The sequence below is a fragment of the Fistularia commersonii genome, chromosome 5 (assembly GCF_037954325.1).
Source record: "Fistularia commersonii isolate RoL2024-O1a breed Wild chromosome 5, RoL_Fcom_v1.0, whole genome shotgun sequence".
In the NCBI taxonomy this organism is placed as follows: domain Eukaryota; kingdom Metazoa; phylum Chordata; class Actinopteri; order Syngnathiformes; family Fistulariidae; genus Fistularia; species Fistularia commersonii.
The window spans coordinates 7,754,977-7,772,967 of NC_141288.1; the positions used below are offsets into that span (position 1 = coordinate 7,754,977).

Sequence of the window (17,991 nt, forward strand, 5' to 3'; positions counted from 1 at the left end):
AGTAAGTGACCAGTACAGTTGTAAAACCTGTATCAGAGATCAAAGTAGTGTTTAATCCAGGGGTGGGCAAACTACAGCCTGCGGGCCACATCCGGTCCATTGGTCTGTTTGATCCAACCCACCAAAGATTGGTACAGAATTCATTCTTGATTTGGATGATTGGACCAATGAACGTGGGAGCTTAAACAGGAGATCATTTCATTTTTGGAGCTACTTGAGACCACTTTTCCAGAGCTGAATGACAGATTGGCTTTGTGATTCAGCCTTTACTGTGGACATACTGACAGACATGAATCAGCTGAATGTGAAGCTACAAGGGAAAAACCAGTTTGTGTGTGAAATGCAAGCAAACGTCAGATCCTTCAAAACCAAGCTGGTCATATTTTCAAAGCAAATGTCAGACGAGTCTGATATGTGCTGTTAACAAATGCGTTTTTTTTTGTTTGTTTTTTTCCCCCGTTTGTCAAATTTTAAAAGTCAATGTGGCCCGAGTCAAAAAGTTTGCCTACACCTGGTTTAATTGCTCCCCAACCCATATGAAATCATTTAAAGTCAAAATAATTATACTTTTCAAATCAGGTCATAGGTCTTCAAAGCTAAATTTTAGCAAATGAAACAGTTGTCCATGTCCAACCAAATGCAATTTGCTTAAGCGCACATTTCCCTTCAGATGTTCCAGCCAAAAATCAGAGCAATTTACTTGAATCGGACAAAACACATTTTACAGCACCCATGGCAGTTCCCCCCAACTGCACATCACCTGGACCAGATGAAAGCATTATTCACAGTGAGAGGTAAATGATCAAACTTGATTAAAAGGGCTCCATTAGACTGTGTTGTGCTTTGTATAACCTTTAACTCATCATATAGAGTATTATTTACATTCTAATTGCTGATGAAGAGATATTAAGATATACTTAACAATTGAGACTGCAGATAAACTTACATGAGTTTGCTAATGTGTTTTCCCATACTGTCACGGGGGACCACTCAACAGTATTGTTTTCTTTTGAATCATTATAAAAGAACACTCTAAAAGAAAAATACATTACATTTCAGCATTGCAGAGAATTAAATGCACAGTACTGTTGCCTTTTCATGGATAATGTATTAAATAATATACAGATTGATATGATGTTACATACTGTATGAAGGTTCTAACTCATCCAGGTTATTTTCCATCTTTGTAAGATCTCATTTGTGGCTCCTGGACTTTGTTCCTTGAACACGTTTTACTTCTAACAGGCATCTTCATTTTTAACACTCGCAGTATGGCTCAGGGGGTGAGAGCAGTCGTTTTTGAACTGGTCAAATTCCCAAGTTCCTCCTACCTTTTCATAATCCATTAGAAAAACAAGTAATTTGTGAGCAAAACACTAAACCCCCAAGTGCTCTTCAGACACATCTCGTAAATGCAGATGAGAAAGTTCATTAACTGGTTAATTGATTAATTAATTAATTAATGCTGTGGTATAAATAGTTCCAAGGCCACTAAATAATGCCTTTAATGGCCACTGCAAACAAGGTATATGCAGATGGTTGGTTTAGAAAAAGAGAAATTCTTCAAAATTTGACAAGTTTTCTCCCTGTAGTTGTGTTATTATTTAGTCTAATGGTGCACCTGAGAAGCTGGTGTTTTGTACTGGTAAACCTCAGCCAGTGGGTGCAAAAAAGAAACCCTCATGAATGGGAAGCCAATATCACTTTACATCACAACTTTGTCTAATGCAATATTAAATGCAATTTTAAAATCTTTGTATCTATTAAAGTGACACTTTTAATGACTTTCAGCATATCCTGTAACCTTTGCCACCTTTGTTAGTCAAATTAGGTTGTTTTCTGTAGGACTGCACAGTAATTACCTCTGCTACCATGCTTTGCATAGCCGCAGTCAACCTTTAAAGAAACTAAGGCAGTTCCTCTTTTCTATCAGTGCTTTACACAGAAACAGTAGTTACTTCATGAGTTAAAAGTGTATCTAATGTAGAGAAATACAGAGTATTTGACAATTGTTTTTGACCTCTCACCATGCAGCATCCTATTAACAAGTGAGCACCACAGGACAGAAGGGACAGACAGCAAGGCTGCCGCATTTAAAGAGAGCATGCCCGACAACAAGGTCAGTAGTAGATGTGAAGTGTTTCATTTCTCAAAGGAATACCATTTGCTCTATTTTCTTATCAAGACCCAACTGCCTACACTTCTTTTCATTTTTCTCTTTTACCACCCAATGAACAAAGTTAAATAATGACAGGTTTGGAAGGAAGGAAGGAAAAGAGAGATTGCCAGGAAAGACCAAGGCTGACTGTTTTTTTGAAGGCAAGAAAGTTATTTCCCCAGAGTGATCACATTTTTTTTTTCAACTGCTCAAATCAATAATTTAGGGGCTTTACAAAGGTGTATCAACTCAAAACTCAACCATTGCCAAAGGAGGGAAGTATACTCCTCCTGAGTTGATTATGGTAATGTCTTCTTTTCAGTTTAGTATTTCGTCTGAAGAAGACCAAAAATAAAACTTAAATCAACAAATGAAAATATGGAGGTTTAACAGGGTTATAATGTGTTTGTAATTGATTACTTGTTCTTCCATTATGCCCTTGAAAAATAACCCATATACTGTTTGTGTGCATACAGTTGTATAAGATGGTGTTGATCTCAATCAAATGCACATCAACGTTAATGTATATATTTGTGACATGATCTTTACATCAGCTTGTTTCAAAAAAGAGTGACCTGTATTTTCATTACAGAATCAAAGCTACTTGGAATCTTTATTTTCATGCCAGAATCAAATCTACTTGCTCATTAATGCTGTTAAATTCTCAGCTGCCACCCTACTGTTTAGATGGCGTGAGGGGAGCCTTATGGGAATATTTGGTGTCTCACCATTATGCAATATGCTTACTCTGAAGGCTTTTCGAGAAACCTTTTTGTTGCTTTTGAGAAATGTGGTGCAGCCCCAGACATCAATTCTAAAATAGATATGCAAATTTGTTGGAAGCAAAATTATCAGGTGTTCCACATGACAGACTTGTAGTTTTAAAGATTAATTGTGTATGCTTTTTTAATGTTTTAGTGTCATGCTGGAATAAAATACTAAGGATTTCAAACTTTTTTATGTTCAAGGCTTAGGGATAGTACAGAACTTGTCAAAATGTCTCATGTTGACAGTACGTCAAGTAGCAGTTTGTAACTTGAAAGGTCTCAGCTGAGGGAGTTAACAATACACACATTTTTTTACAAGTAGATTCACTATACACAAGGTTTAAGATGACAAAATATCAGATTGTAGTTTTTGGTACATAAAGTATGTCCAAGAAAATGTTATGCAGCCCAATACCATGTGTATTTGTAACACTATCCTTTGAAACCATTAAAGTAAGACATTTTTCATGTCTTCTGATAATTTACTACTGAACTGCTGTTGCAAAGAAGAGTTTACTTCATCTTAAGTTTGGAAAAATGAAAAGCTAAATTTCTACATTGTAAAATATTGAAGGCCACAGAGAGGCAGGCATATTTGAATGTAATGTAATATTCATTGAACAAAGTCTCCGTTACTTGTCAGTGGTGTCAAATCAGACATTGTAAATGCTCAGATCCCAATATCCTATTCCTTTGTTCAAATGACTAATCTTGATGCATTGTGTGTATGCGTGCGCACATGTATATGTGCTTATTTTCACACACACACACACACACACACACGCACACAGACACACACACGCATGCGTTTTCACAGCAAGTATGGTTACAGTCCGCCTCCGCTCCTGAGGACTGTGCCGGTATTCATGTGATCTCTGCACTGTTCTCTTGCTAACACAGAGCATTATATAAGTTTTCAGATGGATCTCTGATTTCTTGGTGGATCTTAGATAGTGTTCCATTACCATGGGACATGTATGCTTCAAAGGGTGTGCATGGTCCTATAAATCTTTGACCATATCCTGTATGTTAAATAAGGGACAAGTCTCCAAGTCAACATGCCTCATTCCCTCCTTCCTTCTTTTAACTTTTGAAATGTTGTTGTTTGTTAGAGCCTGACTCAGGACCAGTTGACTCAACGAGCGCCAAGAGAGGACAGGTGAGCATTCCACAGAATCAGTTCCCTTTGTTTTTTAAAATAATCCTTTTTTTGTTTTGTTTGTTGTCTTATTATAATCTGGATATCGGTATTCCTGTATATTCTTCAGACTTGTGTAAATGTCTACACTGTTTATATCAGCTCAAGCCTGCTGCCAGTTGTGATTGAAGAGGAGGAGAGTGGTTCACAGAGTGTAGCCAAGGCTACAGTGGGAGTGGACAACATGGCAGGTAGGAGGAGATCCTCTAAAATCTGTATTCATCAGAAAGAGAGGAATGGGAGAACATTTGTTTGTCCCATTTTAGGTACAGAGTAAGTTACCCAAAAACTGCTTTTCTTTTAGGGACAGACCACCTCACCAAGATTGGAGCGAATACCTTATCAGACCCTACCTGTCCACAGTCAGGGTTGACCTTTGCTCATGCCAGCCTATCAGGGACTACCATGGTAAACATGACCATGTCTCCTAGACAACTGGCGGAAAATGCTTCAGTCACCAAAAATGATCCCCCCTTCCTCCTTGGAAAAAACAAGAAAGAACTGGTATGACAAGGCCTTATGAAGATGAGGGTTTTTGTAATAAGTGTTTGATAAAGTGGATGTTGAAGTTAACAGTAAATTTGGTTGAGCATGAACAAATTTTTCAACGTTCCAAAATTATCTCGTCATTAAGTTGCTCTTTTGCTTTCATATAAACGTGTCTTCGCTCACTGCATCGTTTGTATTAAATACATATATATGGCATTATTAGGTTTTGTTTTATTTCAGAATAAATGTATTTTGGTAGGTAAATGGTGGATTTAACTGTTGTCAGTAATTCTTTAAATTGTAAATCTTTGTGAGGTCATGAAATTTTCATTCAACCCTACATTAGAACCCAAAGAAATTTGGTTCTTCAAGTTTTAGAGGAGGTGTTTTTTCAACTCAGCTCCCACTAAACTTAGTCATAAGTAGCCACTCAAAATCTCATGGCCTGCTTCTTTGAAATTTCTTTTTTTAACAACCAATGTGGAATATGGGCAGAAGGAATAGTGTAAGTAAAACAAGTGTTATGAATGCTGCAGGAAATTTCAAAGAAATGGTATAAGGTAGTGGTCCCCAACCTTTTACCAATGCTTGACAATCTTATTGCGGACGGGGGGGGTGTGTGCTTCGACCGTCTCCTGCAGGCAATCCTGTGGGGGGTGCTCCAGGAGTAAGGGATAGTGAACCAAGTCATCTGGGCTGCTTGGTCTCTGTATGATCCGCATCGGAACTTGGTCTGTATTGCCGGTTGTAAGCCAGACCCATTTCCGGTAAGAGTTGGACTCTGCCAGGGCTGCCCTTTATCACAGATTCTGTTCATACTTTTTATGGACAGAATTTCTAGGTGTAGCCAGGGCGTCAAGGGGATCCGATTTGGTGGCTGCAGGATCGAGTCTCTGCTTTTTGCAGATGATGTGGTTCTGATGCCTTTATCATGCCATGATCTCCAGCTCTCACTAGAGCGGTTCGCAGCCAAGTGTGAAGCAGCCATGATGAGGATCAGCACCTCCAAATCCAAGACCATGGCTCTCAACAGGAAGCAGGTGGAGTGCCCACTCCGGGTCAGGGAAGTGGTCCTCTATCTCAGGGTCACGAGTGAGGGAAGGATGGAGTGAGAGATCGACAGATCAGTGCATTGTCTGCAGTGATGCAGACTATGTACCGGTGAAGAGGGAGGTGAGCCACAAGGCGACCCTCTCATTTTACTGGTTGATCTACATTCCCACCCTCGCCTATAGTCACGAGCTGTGGGTAGTGATTGAAAGAACAAGATCACGGATACAAGCGGCTGAAATGAGTTTTCACATTTGCAGGGTGGCTCTCCCTTAAAGATAGGGTGAGAAGTTTGATCATCTGGGAGAAGCTCAGAGTAGAGTCCCTGCTCCTCTGCATAGAGAGGAGTCAGATGAGGTGGCTCGGCATCTGGTCAGGATGCCTCCTGGGAGAGGTATTCTAGGCATGTCCATCTGGGAGGAGGCCACAGGGAAGACTCAGGACATGCTGGAGAATCTATGTCTCTTGGCTGGCCTGGGAATGCTGTGGGGTCCCCCCAGAAAATTTGGAATATGTGGTGGGGGAGAGGGAGGTCTGTGCCTCACTGCTCCAGCTGTTTCCGCCACAACCTGACTCCAGATGAGCAGTGGAAGATGGAAGGATTGATGGATAAAATGGGTCGGAACCTAAATGCAGTAAACTTTGTTTGGACCTTACAGGAGCTGTCACACAGCAGTGAGGTCTTAGAAGAGCACCAGCTGCCCAGAGGCCAAATGAAAACCAATGTTGTTCCTGAGCAGGAAAGTATGTGTTAATTTTATTTTTATGTGATACATAAGATGTTATAAATATTATCTAGTGGTTCATTTTTTGTACTGACCCAATTTTTTTCCTTGTCTAGCTGAGGCATCAGTGATATCTGACTGTGACAGTGACCTCTTCAAAGAGGATAAGAATAGGCAATGAATAACACATAACACAACCAATAAACTGAATCCATAATTCTGCTAAAATGCATACGTGTAGGTGTGTTCTAATCACTGTCTCTTTTTACTGCAGCCTTTCGCCAAATGACAAAGAAATTGAGGTGTGTATTTCTTTAGATCTTGAGAGGATCATTTAGTTCATTTTTAATAATTTAACAATCCTGAAAGTCCAGAATGAAAAGGAAGTGTTTCATATTAATCTCTTGTAGCTTATTGCCACAACATAGGGCACACTGATTGGAAAAATGTTTCTATCTTTCAGACGGAGTTCCAGCGTCTGGCACTGGGCTTTAAGTGCGATATGTTCACCCTGGAGAAGAGACTCCGCCTAGAAGAAAGGTCACGTGATTTAGCTGAGGAGAATGTCCGCAGAGAGGTGTCAAGTTGCCAAGGCTTGTTGCAGGTTTGCATACATCCTGTCTGTGCGGAGCACAAGTTGTACCCCTTTGCAAATCTACTATTGGGGCAAATACAATATCTGTATTAACTTTGAACAAATGTCTACTAAAGCAGTTAATTATCACGTGGCTTATTCATTAAGATCATTTGTCTCTTAACTTTTTTTTTCCATACACACACAAAGTCACATGACTAATGTTTAAGAAGTCTGTCTGTTGCCATTAGTGTTTCAAATAAATGCACAATTTGTATCTACTTGTTACATATTATATTACTACAGTAACTCTGATTCTTTTTTTCATCTAATTGACAATTGCAAATCCCAGTGAACAATGAGAAATTTAATTTCAGGTGAAATACACCCAATATTTCATGAATAGGGTGAAGACAGGGATATTATGGTATTCATATTTAACTGTATTTTAACTTTATTTTGGGTGTTATTTTTTGCATGTTGGTGCAGGCAATAGAGGGGACAAAGAAGTAACAGGGAGATTTGGTATACAGGAGAGGAATGCAGGGGGACAGATGGTAGTAGACTTTGCAAAAAGGATGGAAATGTCTGTAGTGAACACTTGTTTTTCCAGAAAAGACAGGAGCATAGGGTAACTTATAAGAGTGGAGGTAGGAGTACGCAGGTAGACTACATCTTGTATGGATGACTGGAAAAGATCAGTGACTGCAAAGTAATTGTAGGTGAAAGTGTAGCCAGACACCATATGATGGTGGTTTATAGGATGACTCTGGTGACAAAGGCAGAGCAGAGGGCAAAGTGGTGGAAGCTGAAAAGGGAGGAGTGTTTATAGTTTTCAGGGAGGAGATGAGAAAGGCTCTGGGTGGTCTGGGAGAGCTTCCAGGTGACTGAAAAACTATATTATGTTTTTCAGTCACCTGGAAGCTCTATGTTATCAGGGAGACAGATTGAAGAGTACTTGGTGTATCATCTGGAAGGAAAGTACATAAGAGGACTTGGTGGTGGAATGAGGAGGTGCAGGAATGTGTACAGAGAAAACAGTTAGCATAGAAGTGGGACGCTGAGGGGACTGAAGAGAACAGACAGGAGCACAGGAAGATAGAGCGTAAGGTAAAGACAGAGGTAGCAAAGGCAAAACAAAGGGTGTACAATGACTTGTATGCTCGGTTGGACAGTAAAGAGTGAGAAGATGATCTATCCAGGTTGGCGAAACAGCAATAGAGATGGCAAGGATGTAAGCAGGTCCAGGTGATTAAGGATAGAGGGAAATGTATTGACAGATGCTACAAGAAGGATGAGAAGATGGAAAGAGTACTTTGAAGAGCTGATGAATGAGGAAAATGAAAGCGAGGCTATGATAGAGGAGATGACTATTGTAGACCACAAAGAAGCAGAGATTAGTAAATGTGATATGAGGAGGGCATTGAAGAGGATGAGCAGTAGAGTTTCTGACTAGATTATTCAACAGGATCTTAGAGAGTGAGAAGATGCCTAAGGAACGGAGACAGAGTGTGATGGTGCCCAAGGGGGATATGCAGAATTGCGGCAACCGATGTGGGAGGGATAAAGTTGATGAACCATACAATGAAATTATGGGAAAGAGTAGGGGAAACTAGACTGAGAGCAGAAGTCAGCATTTGTGAACAGCAGTATGGCTTCATGTCTAGAAAGAGTACTACAGATGCAGTATTTGCTTTGAGAATGATATAGAGAAGTATAGAAAAGGCCAGAGGGAGCTGCATTGTGTGTTTGTAGACCTAGAAAAAGCGTATGAGAGGGTGCCAAGAGAAGAACTCTGGTACTGTATGAGGAAGTCTGGAGTGGCAGAAAAGTGTGTTAAACTGGTGCAGGACATGTATGCTAGCTGTAAAACAGTGGTGAGGTGTGCTGTAGGGGTAACAGAAAAGTTCAAGTTGGTAGTGGTACTCCATCAAGGATCACCTCTGAGCCCCTTCTTGTTTGCAGATGACATTGTGATCTGTAGTGAGAGCAGAGAACAGATTGAGGAAAATCTAGAGAAGTTGGGGTAAGCGCTGGAATGGAGTGGAATTAAGGTTAGTCACAGCAAGACAGAGTATATGTGTGTGAATGAGAGGAACACAGGCTGTTGCTCACGGCGGTGAGGCTACAGGGAGTGGAGACCAAGAAGTTGGAGGATTTCAGGTACTTGGCGTCAACAGTCCAAGTACCTCTGTTCGGGTCAACGGAGAGTGTGGAAAAGAGGTGAAGAGAAGGGTTCAAGTAGGTTGGAATGGGTGGAGAAAAGTGTCAAGGGTACTCTGCGATAGAAGACTATCAACCAGAATGAAAGTAAAGGTGTACAAGACAGTGGTGAGACCAGCGATGATGTATGGACTAGAAACAGTTACAATGACGATAAGACAGGAGGCAGAGCTAGAGATCGCAGAGATGCAGATGCTAAGGTTCTCTTTAGAAGTGACCAGGATGGATAGGATCAGGAATGACTTTATCAGAGGAACAGCACATGCTAGATGTTTGGGAGAGAGGGTCAGAGAAGCCAGACTGAGATGGTTCGGTAATGTACAAAGGAGGGATAGTGAATATATTGGTAGACGGATGCTGGAATAGGAGCTGCCAGGCATGAGGTCTCGAGGAAGACCAGAGAAGATTTATGGATGTAGTGAGAGTGGATATGAAGGTAGCTTGTGTGAGAGAGGAGGATACAGACAATAGGGTTAAATGGAGAAAAGCTGAAAGTAGGAGAAGATTTTTTTATCACTCAGACTATTTTGGTTCTATAATCTGCAAACAGAGGTCTATAAAATATGAAAAGACACCTATCACACCGATCATAAACTTACCTGTATGAAGCATTGTTATTTTTGTAAATATAGTAGTTTGCCAAGTCATTTGTCGAGAATGAATAAGAAGTCTTTTAGCACTGGAAACACAGTCTTTCAGATTTGCTTCTTACAGCATCAGTGACTTGCATGTCAAGACTTGAATCTGCAATTTTGATATTTACTCTGGACTTGCAAAACTGTCACCTGGAACCACAAAAGTGATGTAGAACTGGTGGTGGCAATGAGGTTGCCTCGTGATTATTTTTTTTCTCCCTCTTTACATCTCACTGCTTTTCTTTTTCATTTCCCCTTTCTCCACTCTCAGGCTCTGACTCCACTTTGTGAGGATGATAACCAGTCAATGGAGATCATCCAGAGACTACAGAAGAATTTAGATATTCTCATCCAGTCTATGACCAGGGTCTCCAGTCGCTCTGAAATGCTAGGAGCTATTCATCAAGTAAGTTTCTCCATACCTGTACTGTACCTTTTTATATTACTAATGGTTTTTTGTTTTGATAAATAATAGCACAATATTGAACAACTTTGGATGTCCATTAAAATAAGTTTGATTCTGATAAGCTAATGATTTGCTAATGAGCTAATAAGCTAATGCTAATAAGCTAATGATTTGTTTTGCATCTGGTTGTCAGGAGAATCGTATCGGTAAGGCTGTGGAAGTGATGATCCAGCATGTGGAGAACCTGAGAAGAATGTACACTAAGGAACATGCTGAGCTGCTTGAGCTGCGAGAGACATTAATGCAGAATGAGAGATCATTTGGATCACAGACTGAGAGAGGTTGGAAAATTACATCTCTATTATTACTGGGCACTATAAGCCAGTCTCAAGCAGATAACATTTGCTGGCAGTTACCAAGCTGATTTTGTTATAGTTCAAGAGATTGTCAGGCTTGACATGCTGACACAAGTCGTAATCAAATACAAACTTTTTGGCTGCGGCTATGTTGTATTTATTTATTAGAGTAAAATTGATTCCTCACATTTGTATAGATATGAATTGAACCTTTTACTTAACTGCTGCTTTTTCGAAGATGACTTCCGTGGCAAGAAGCCATCAACATTACAGTTTTACAAGGTCAGCATCTTTGTATTCCAAAAATTGTGATCAAGTAATTTTTTTATTGGTATGTCTCATATTTAAGTGATAGAGTTTATTTTCTGTACTCTATGCATCACCGGACAGTCAACAGCCAGGAGGGTTAGCATAGCAGCAATACCCCGCACTGGTGGAAGCAGCATTAACTTTGAAATGGTAAGATCACTAATAATGTTTTGCTCATTATTCACATGAAATCACAGTCAGAGAAATTAATATTTTGTTACAATACAAGAGTCCTTCAGAAACAGCTCCTAACCTCACAATTCCTTGTTTGCTTTAGTCTCAATTTACTTTACGACACCACAGTACCATGGTACATACATTTTAAGTTGTCATTCTTTAGCCATCAAGTAGTTTAAGTCTCATGTTAAAATTACTAAAAAAAAAAAAATAGGTATGTTTCTTAACACCTTGATCCAAGACATATGACACTTTTCAAGCCAAATTGGTTTACATTGACAGAAGCTCATTAAATTTGAGGATGCACACATAGGCACTTGGGAGACTAGCACACTAGAATCAAACACTTTCTGAAATACCTGATGAATGCTGCCTTTTGTTTTTGAAGAGTTAACCTGAACATGTTGTGGGGGAGATTGTTGAGACAAGGGGTTGTACGGTTTTATCAATGCAAGTAACGTATCTAACATTTAAAACTTTTATAAATGCTTATTATACAACTGTCAGTACCTGTATTAAACATGTTTGTGTAGCTACATTGGACAGTGGAACATGATTTGTTTTTTTTTCCAACCTGCAGCCCAAAACACAAGACATTTCTGAAGCTGAAACAGACAGACTCACAAAACGATCTCCGTGGTACGTACTTGCATGTGTCTGTTGTGCATGTCAGAAATTCCCAATCTGTCATAATTCAGATGCTTGTTGTGGGACCTACTGGCTATTTTCTAAAGTCTAAAAGGCTTGCTGTCTAATTAAATGAGGTTTGTTATGCTGTGATACCCCTATATGACAATGGTGGTTTTCAGGAGTATGACAGGGAAGAACATGGCTCGGCCCCCACTAAAACGGTTTGTTAGCTCTGCTGCGTGGGTAGACACTGAAGAACGCTCTCTTACATTGAAGGGGTAAGAAATGGCAGGGAGATGTGTATTGCATCACAAAAGTCATCCCCCAATTGAGCCAGATGCATGAAGATGGCAGCTTTCTGGTATGATATCGTCATCCATCCTATAGTGCTTTACAGAATTCTTGAAAACATCGTCACCATCAACAGCCTAATTGGACACTTCTAAAAGATGTTTTCATATGTCCATGTGACCAATCATTTTATTAATATTCAATCTTTTCTTTCAACAGTCGAAAAAGCAAAGATATTTCGCTCAGACCACAAAGCAACCATGTTTAATGAGAATGGTCGAATGGTGTTATGACTGTTAAACAAAAGTACTGTTTTTCCTATGTTTGTGTTTGTTTTGTAAAATATACACGTTGTAAAAGGAGTGACTGGCACTGTTTGCCCCTCAGCTGTTTGGACATTTGAAGAATTATAATTCAAAAATGTCAAAATTGAGCATTGATTTCAAAATATCTGAAACATTGTTTAGACTTTTGCAGTCAATGATTTTTTTTAAGTGAAATTTATCATGGATTACTCAACTATCTAATTTTTCGCAGCAAACATTGCTAAATAGTGTATACTACTTCTCTGCATCTCTGCGTGATTTGGCTGCCTTAAGCATGAAGTATGAATGAATGCATGTGCTAATAAAAAAATGTGGTGTATGTAGCTTTAAACACTGTGATTGTGAATGGCTGATCCACACGTACCCACAGGATGGCCCACGACTCAGACTTCCAGTTGGCTGACGAGCAGATGGAGGAGCCAGTGACAGAGAGGAGAAAGTCCAGTCTCAGTGAGCTGGGCAACAAAGTCACCTCCCTCATTCTGCCCCTCAAGATGTTAGTCTAACTAAATTCCCATTACTAGCATATTTAAGCAATGATATGGAAACCAAAGCTCAAGAGGTGCAAAGATGAAGAGCTTATCATTTGGCTATTCAGAGGTTCAAGTTTTTTATTGGAAATCGCAGAAATCAGCATCAAGTATAGTTGAAGGTTGACAAATTTGGTAGCTAAACTGTTCGCAAAATATGTACATTTTGGGGTGTCTGTTGATCACTATGGTGAAACAAAAATATAGATAATATCTTATTGATTTAAAGAGGCTTTTTTACATTATGTGTTGACAGTTGTCGAATAATGACCTTTAAAAGACACTACATTACATTGCATTTGGCAGACGCTTTTATCCAAAGCGACTTACAATAAAAGACATAGGGACTGCAAATACACTTGCAAATACACGATGCACAGGAAATATACAGAACAGTAAGCTTGGGTAAGTGAGGTTTTTTTTTTTTTGACGGACACAAAAACGTACACACACACACACACACTGCATAGCCTAACTTGCTGCCAACCTGATCTGGGGCATCAGCGCAGTAAAAAGTTCTGGAAAAGAAACGTTTTTACCTGTTTCTTGAAGGTTGAGAGAGATGATGCTAGTCTTGTTGCTTTTGGGAGTTTGTTCCACCACTGAGGTAGTGGAACTGAGAACAGTTTTGCCTGAGATTGCTAAGAGCGAGCAAAGGGTACTGCTAGTAGGTTTGTGTTAGAGGAACGCAGCTCTCTGCCGGGAACATAAGGTCTTATCATTTCGGTCAGATATGCTGGACCTGTTCCTGAGGTGGTTTTGAATGCCAGGGTCTGGGCCTTGTGCTTGATCCTGGCAGCTACTGGTAGCCAGTGCAACTGGATGAACAGATGTGTAACATGAGCCCTTTTGGGTTGAGTGAATACCAACCATGCTGCAGCATTCTGTACCATCTGCAGTGGTTTTATTGCACAAGCAAGTAGTCCAGCTTGGAGGGAATTGCAGTAGTCCAGGCGGGAGATGACCATGGCCTGAGCCAATAGCTGTGCCGACTGTTGGGTCATGTAGGGTCTGATTTTCTGAATGTTGTACAGCACAAATCTGCAGGTCCGGGCAGTTGAAGTAATATGGTTGGAGAATGACAGCTGATCGTCTATCATGACGCCGAGGTTTTTTGCAACTTTGTTAGGGGCCACTGTGGTAGAGCCCAACTTGAGGCTGATGTTGTGATGAATTGTCTCTTTAGCTGGGATCACCAGAAGTTCAGTCTTGGGCAAGTTCAACTGTAGGTGGTAAAAAGACGCTTCTACTGGTGGTGTTTAATTTGACAACAAATTTCTGAAAATATTGGAATATGTATTTGAGGAAATATCTGATACCAAAAATTAACAATCAGCTGTTTCTGCAGCTTAAACCAAATAGTTCTGTTGAAGCCTTTCAAATGTTCTAAATCATATCAGAATGAAAATATTTTGATATGATTGTGTTTATTTACCCAGTTTTGTTGTTCAAACGGTCACCAGTCTTGTTTCTTGAAAAGGCTTTGTACTTGACTACCTTCTTCACAACTCTGTTTTTACACCTGCTGACAGGGCATTTTTAAACAATTGAAATGTATAATTTTCCTCAGCTTATACATGCCTTGAAATCACTGCATGTCTATGTGAGACATTGCCTTGAAAATCTCTCTGCATGGTGATTCATGCATGAATCTTGTTTTACTTGTACACTGCATTTTGCCAAATCCCACTCCATAATTAGATGGCAATGTCATTACTGTTGTGTTAAATTGAATCAACAGCTGCAAACTACCTCACTTGAGAAGTTTTGCTCTTGTTTATGTAATTGTTGCCAAATCTCATTGAGGCAACCTGACTTGGTTCCTTTGCTTAAAGATGGTTCACCTCTCATCTGAGGGACTTTTCCAGTTGATAATTGAAGGAAAGAAACTAAGTCCAGTTGGCCAATGAAGCTTGACATCTATTGGCCGGGGCCTGTTAGACTCATTCAGACTCATTCTTGTACACTCACCGGCCACTTTATTAGGTACACCATGCTAGTAACGGGTTGGACCCCCTTTTGCCTTCAGAACTGCCTCAATTCTTCGTGGCATAGATTCAACAAGGTGCTGGAAGCATTCCTCAGAGAGTTTGGTCCATATTGGCATGATGGCATCACACAGTTGGTGCAGAATTGTCGGCTGCACATCCATGATGCGAATCTCCCGTTCCACCACATTCCAAAGATGCTCTATTGGATTGAGATCTGGTGACTGTGGAGGCCATTTGAGTACAGTGAACTCATTGTCATGTTCAAGAAACCAGTCCGAGATGATTCCAGCTTTATGACATGGCGCATTATCCTGCTGAAAGTAGCCATCAGAAGTTGGGTACATTGTGGTCATAAAGGGATGGACATGGTCAGCAACAATACTCAGGTAGGCTGTGGCGTTGCAACGATGCTCGATTGGTACCAAGGGGCCCAAAGAGTGCCAAGAAAATATTCCCCACACCATTGCACCACCACCACCAGCCTGAACCGGTGATACAAGGTCGGATTGATCCAAGCTTTCATGTTGTTGATGCCAAATTCTGACCCTACTATCCGAATGTCGCAGCAGAAATCGAGACTCATCAGACCAGGCAACGTTTTTCCAATCTTCTATTGTCCAATTTCGATGAGCTTGTGCAAACTGTAGCCTCAGTTTCCTGTTCTTAGCTGAAAGGAGTGGCACCCGGCGTGGTCTTCTGCTGCTGTAGCCCATCTGCCTCAAAGTTCGACGTCCTGTGCGTTCAGAGATGCTCTTCTGCCTACCTTGGTTGTAACAGGTGGTTATTTGAGTCACTGTTGCCTTTCTATCAGCTCGAACCAGTCTGGCCATTCTCCTCTGACCTCTGGCATCAACAAGGCATTTCTGCCCGCAGAACTGCCACTCACTGGATATTTTTTCTTTTTCGGACCATTCTCCGTAAACCCTAGAGATGGTTGTGTGTGAAAATCCCAGTAGATCAGCAGTTTCTGAAATACTCAGACCAGCCCTTCTGGCACCAACAACCATGCCACATTCAAAGTCACTCAAATCACCTTTCTTCCCCATACTGATGCTCGGTTTGAACTGCAGGAGATTGCCTTGACCATGTCTACATGCCTAAATGCACTGAGTTGCTGCCATGTGATTGGCTAATTAGAAATTAAGTGTTTACGAGCAGTTGGACAGGTGTACCTAATAAAGTGGCCGGTGAGTGTATGTTTGTTTGTAAGATTATTAGGTTTGATTTTTAATCATTTTCTTCTAGGGTTTTCCAGCCTTCATATTGCACAGAACTTAGACATGAGCTTTTTCTAATGCTGTAAACATGTACGGGGTCGGGGGGCTCTACAAGGGGTAAAAAAAACTATGCATGCAAAAGGCTTTTATCTCAAGTAGAGCCCATGAAAGGCCAACCATGGGCAGATATCTTTGTGACCTTATAAACCCAACACCTTCAAACCTTTAGAGGTAACACTAAAATTTACTCAGTTGGATTCCATTTTGTTTGCTACAAGCAATAAATGATTCATATCCTACCATCCTTTAGTTATCATAAATGATCTTGCGAAACTGTTCTTTCTTGGCCTCAATACATCATTTATGGTAACTTGACCACTCTTGCTTTATTTCATACATACATTTCTTTGTGTCCACCATTAGTCTTTATTCATTTGCTTACATGATGCCTCTTTCACCCCCTCCAGCCCAAGCCTTTCATCCAGCCTCATGTCTGCAGATCCAGGAATATCCCAGTCTCTGTCCCACAGCATAACATCTTCACGAGTAGCCGTGGCTGCAGTGGTCAGAGATGGCAGAAGTCTCTGGCTTTGGTTGACCATGGTGCTGGTGCTAGCAGGTATACTTGGATTTTAAGATATTTAATAGTAGCTTTACTTCATTCTGTGTGCATGGATACCATTTCACAGATTAGAACAGGCAACTGTTCGTTGTGAGAATTACATAAAAGACTTGCAAACACACATTCCTTATGTTGATAAACTGCTATAATGACAAGTTGTTGGATTTTTATATGAATGCGTGCCATCAACAATTTCCAGCAGCTACTATATTAAGTCAAACTACTTTATAGTTAGAAATATCCTAAATTAAAATATTGTATTTATTTAAATTGATTGGTAAGTTGTATAAGAAATCAAGAAAGAATGAATCTTTAGAAAATAATTTTTAAAACAATAAAAATAATAAAAGCAACTACTTCTATTTTAAAATGTCTCTAGTGTATTTATAACTAATATTTTTTTTTATTCTACAGGTCTCCTGGCTCTGTTGGCCAGCCTAGTGATTCAGCCAGCAGTTGATGCAGCCCCTGTGGGAACCGGAGACTCCTGGATGACCATCCAGCAACTACTGTGGCCCTACACAGGGCTGCGCCACAATGGACAGCCTCCTATCTAGCTTCTGTCGAGCCTCATGACCGGAAGGTTCTTTGACCATCAGCCCGCTGCAGAGATTGTTAGAATCTTCAGGCACCAATGAATCAACCTGGTGAAGACAGAGACTTTGACTGCACAGGTCAGGTTTTCTGGGAATGGTTTACCTAAAGGGGGATTTTGTGCACTAAGTCACATTTGTTCTAGTATGAATAGTATGTGTGATTGTGTGTGTTTTAAAAAGCAGGAAAGAGTTGGCAATTACTACATATTTTATAGATGGTCACTAAACACTTTTAACAACTCTTGTTTTCTAATCAGTCGTCCAGTAAATACAGGTTTGATTAGTAGTCAGACCTCACACATTACGTATCATGTCACAGTTTCATTATTGCTGATGTACCCAGAAACACATTGAGCCACAGTGCACTTTTTTATTGACATATATCATGAGTGATTGCTTTTTAAATACATTTCATCCACATTACAAAAGACTGCCAGTTTAAACAATTTCCTTTGTTGTTTACAAAGAGGTATTTTATAGCATTCTATGAACACTGTTAATGAAAAATATTATAAGTTTTGAATCATTTATTAGTGTCAGTGGGAACATGTGAATATTGGTAATTTAATGTCATAATTATCTATTCCTGCAGTCTTAACACCAATGGGGTTTTTTGGGTTTGTGTTTCTATTGGTTTTCAATATTTGCAACTTCATACACTTGTGATCCAAAGAAATGCTTGAAACATTGCATAAATAAAGTAGTCAGTTATACCAAACAG

At 40.0% G+C, this 17,991-nt stretch overlaps 1 protein-coding gene across 1 annotated transcript in view; it reads left to right on the plus strand.

The window, feature by feature from the left end:
• The window catches only part of irag2 (inositol 1,4,5-triphosphate receptor associated 2), a 38,506-nt gene extending 20,518 nt beyond the window's left edge, over window positions 1-17,988 (plus strand). Inside the window, exons 21-40 of the mRNA XM_086146674.1 lie at window positions 671-794; window positions 2,035-2,119; window positions 4,038-4,084; window positions 4,226-4,314; window positions 4,428-4,627; window positions 6,322-6,406; window positions 6,504-6,561; window positions 6,662-6,689; window positions 6,851-6,991; window positions 10,091-10,225; window positions 10,419-10,566; window positions 10,820-10,863; window positions 10,972-11,040; window positions 11,648-11,706; window positions 11,877-11,975; window positions 12,685-12,810; window positions 15,102-15,107; window positions 16,114-16,134; window positions 16,520-16,671; window positions 17,089-17,988. Of these exons, the coding sequence (XP_086002800.1) occupies window positions 671-794; window positions 2,035-2,119; window positions 4,038-4,084; window positions 4,226-4,314; window positions 4,428-4,627; window positions 6,322-6,406; window positions 6,504-6,561; window positions 6,662-6,689; window positions 6,851-6,991; window positions 10,091-10,225; window positions 10,419-10,566; window positions 10,820-10,863; window positions 10,972-11,040; window positions 11,648-11,706; window positions 11,877-11,975; window positions 12,685-12,810; window positions 15,102-15,107; window positions 16,114-16,134; window positions 16,520-16,671; window positions 17,089-17,231 (1,859 nt within the window). The 3' untranslated portion in view covers window positions 17,232-17,988. The remainder of the gene's footprint in view (window positions 1-670; window positions 795-2,034; window positions 2,120-4,037; window positions 4,085-4,225; window positions 4,315-4,427; window positions 4,628-6,321; window positions 6,407-6,503; window positions 6,562-6,661; window positions 6,690-6,850; window positions 6,992-10,090; window positions 10,226-10,418; window positions 10,567-10,819; window positions 10,864-10,971; window positions 11,041-11,647; window positions 11,707-11,876; window positions 11,976-12,684; window positions 12,811-15,101; window positions 15,108-16,113; window positions 16,135-16,519; window positions 16,672-17,088) is intronic.
• Window positions 17,989-17,991: the final 3 nt, after the last annotated feature.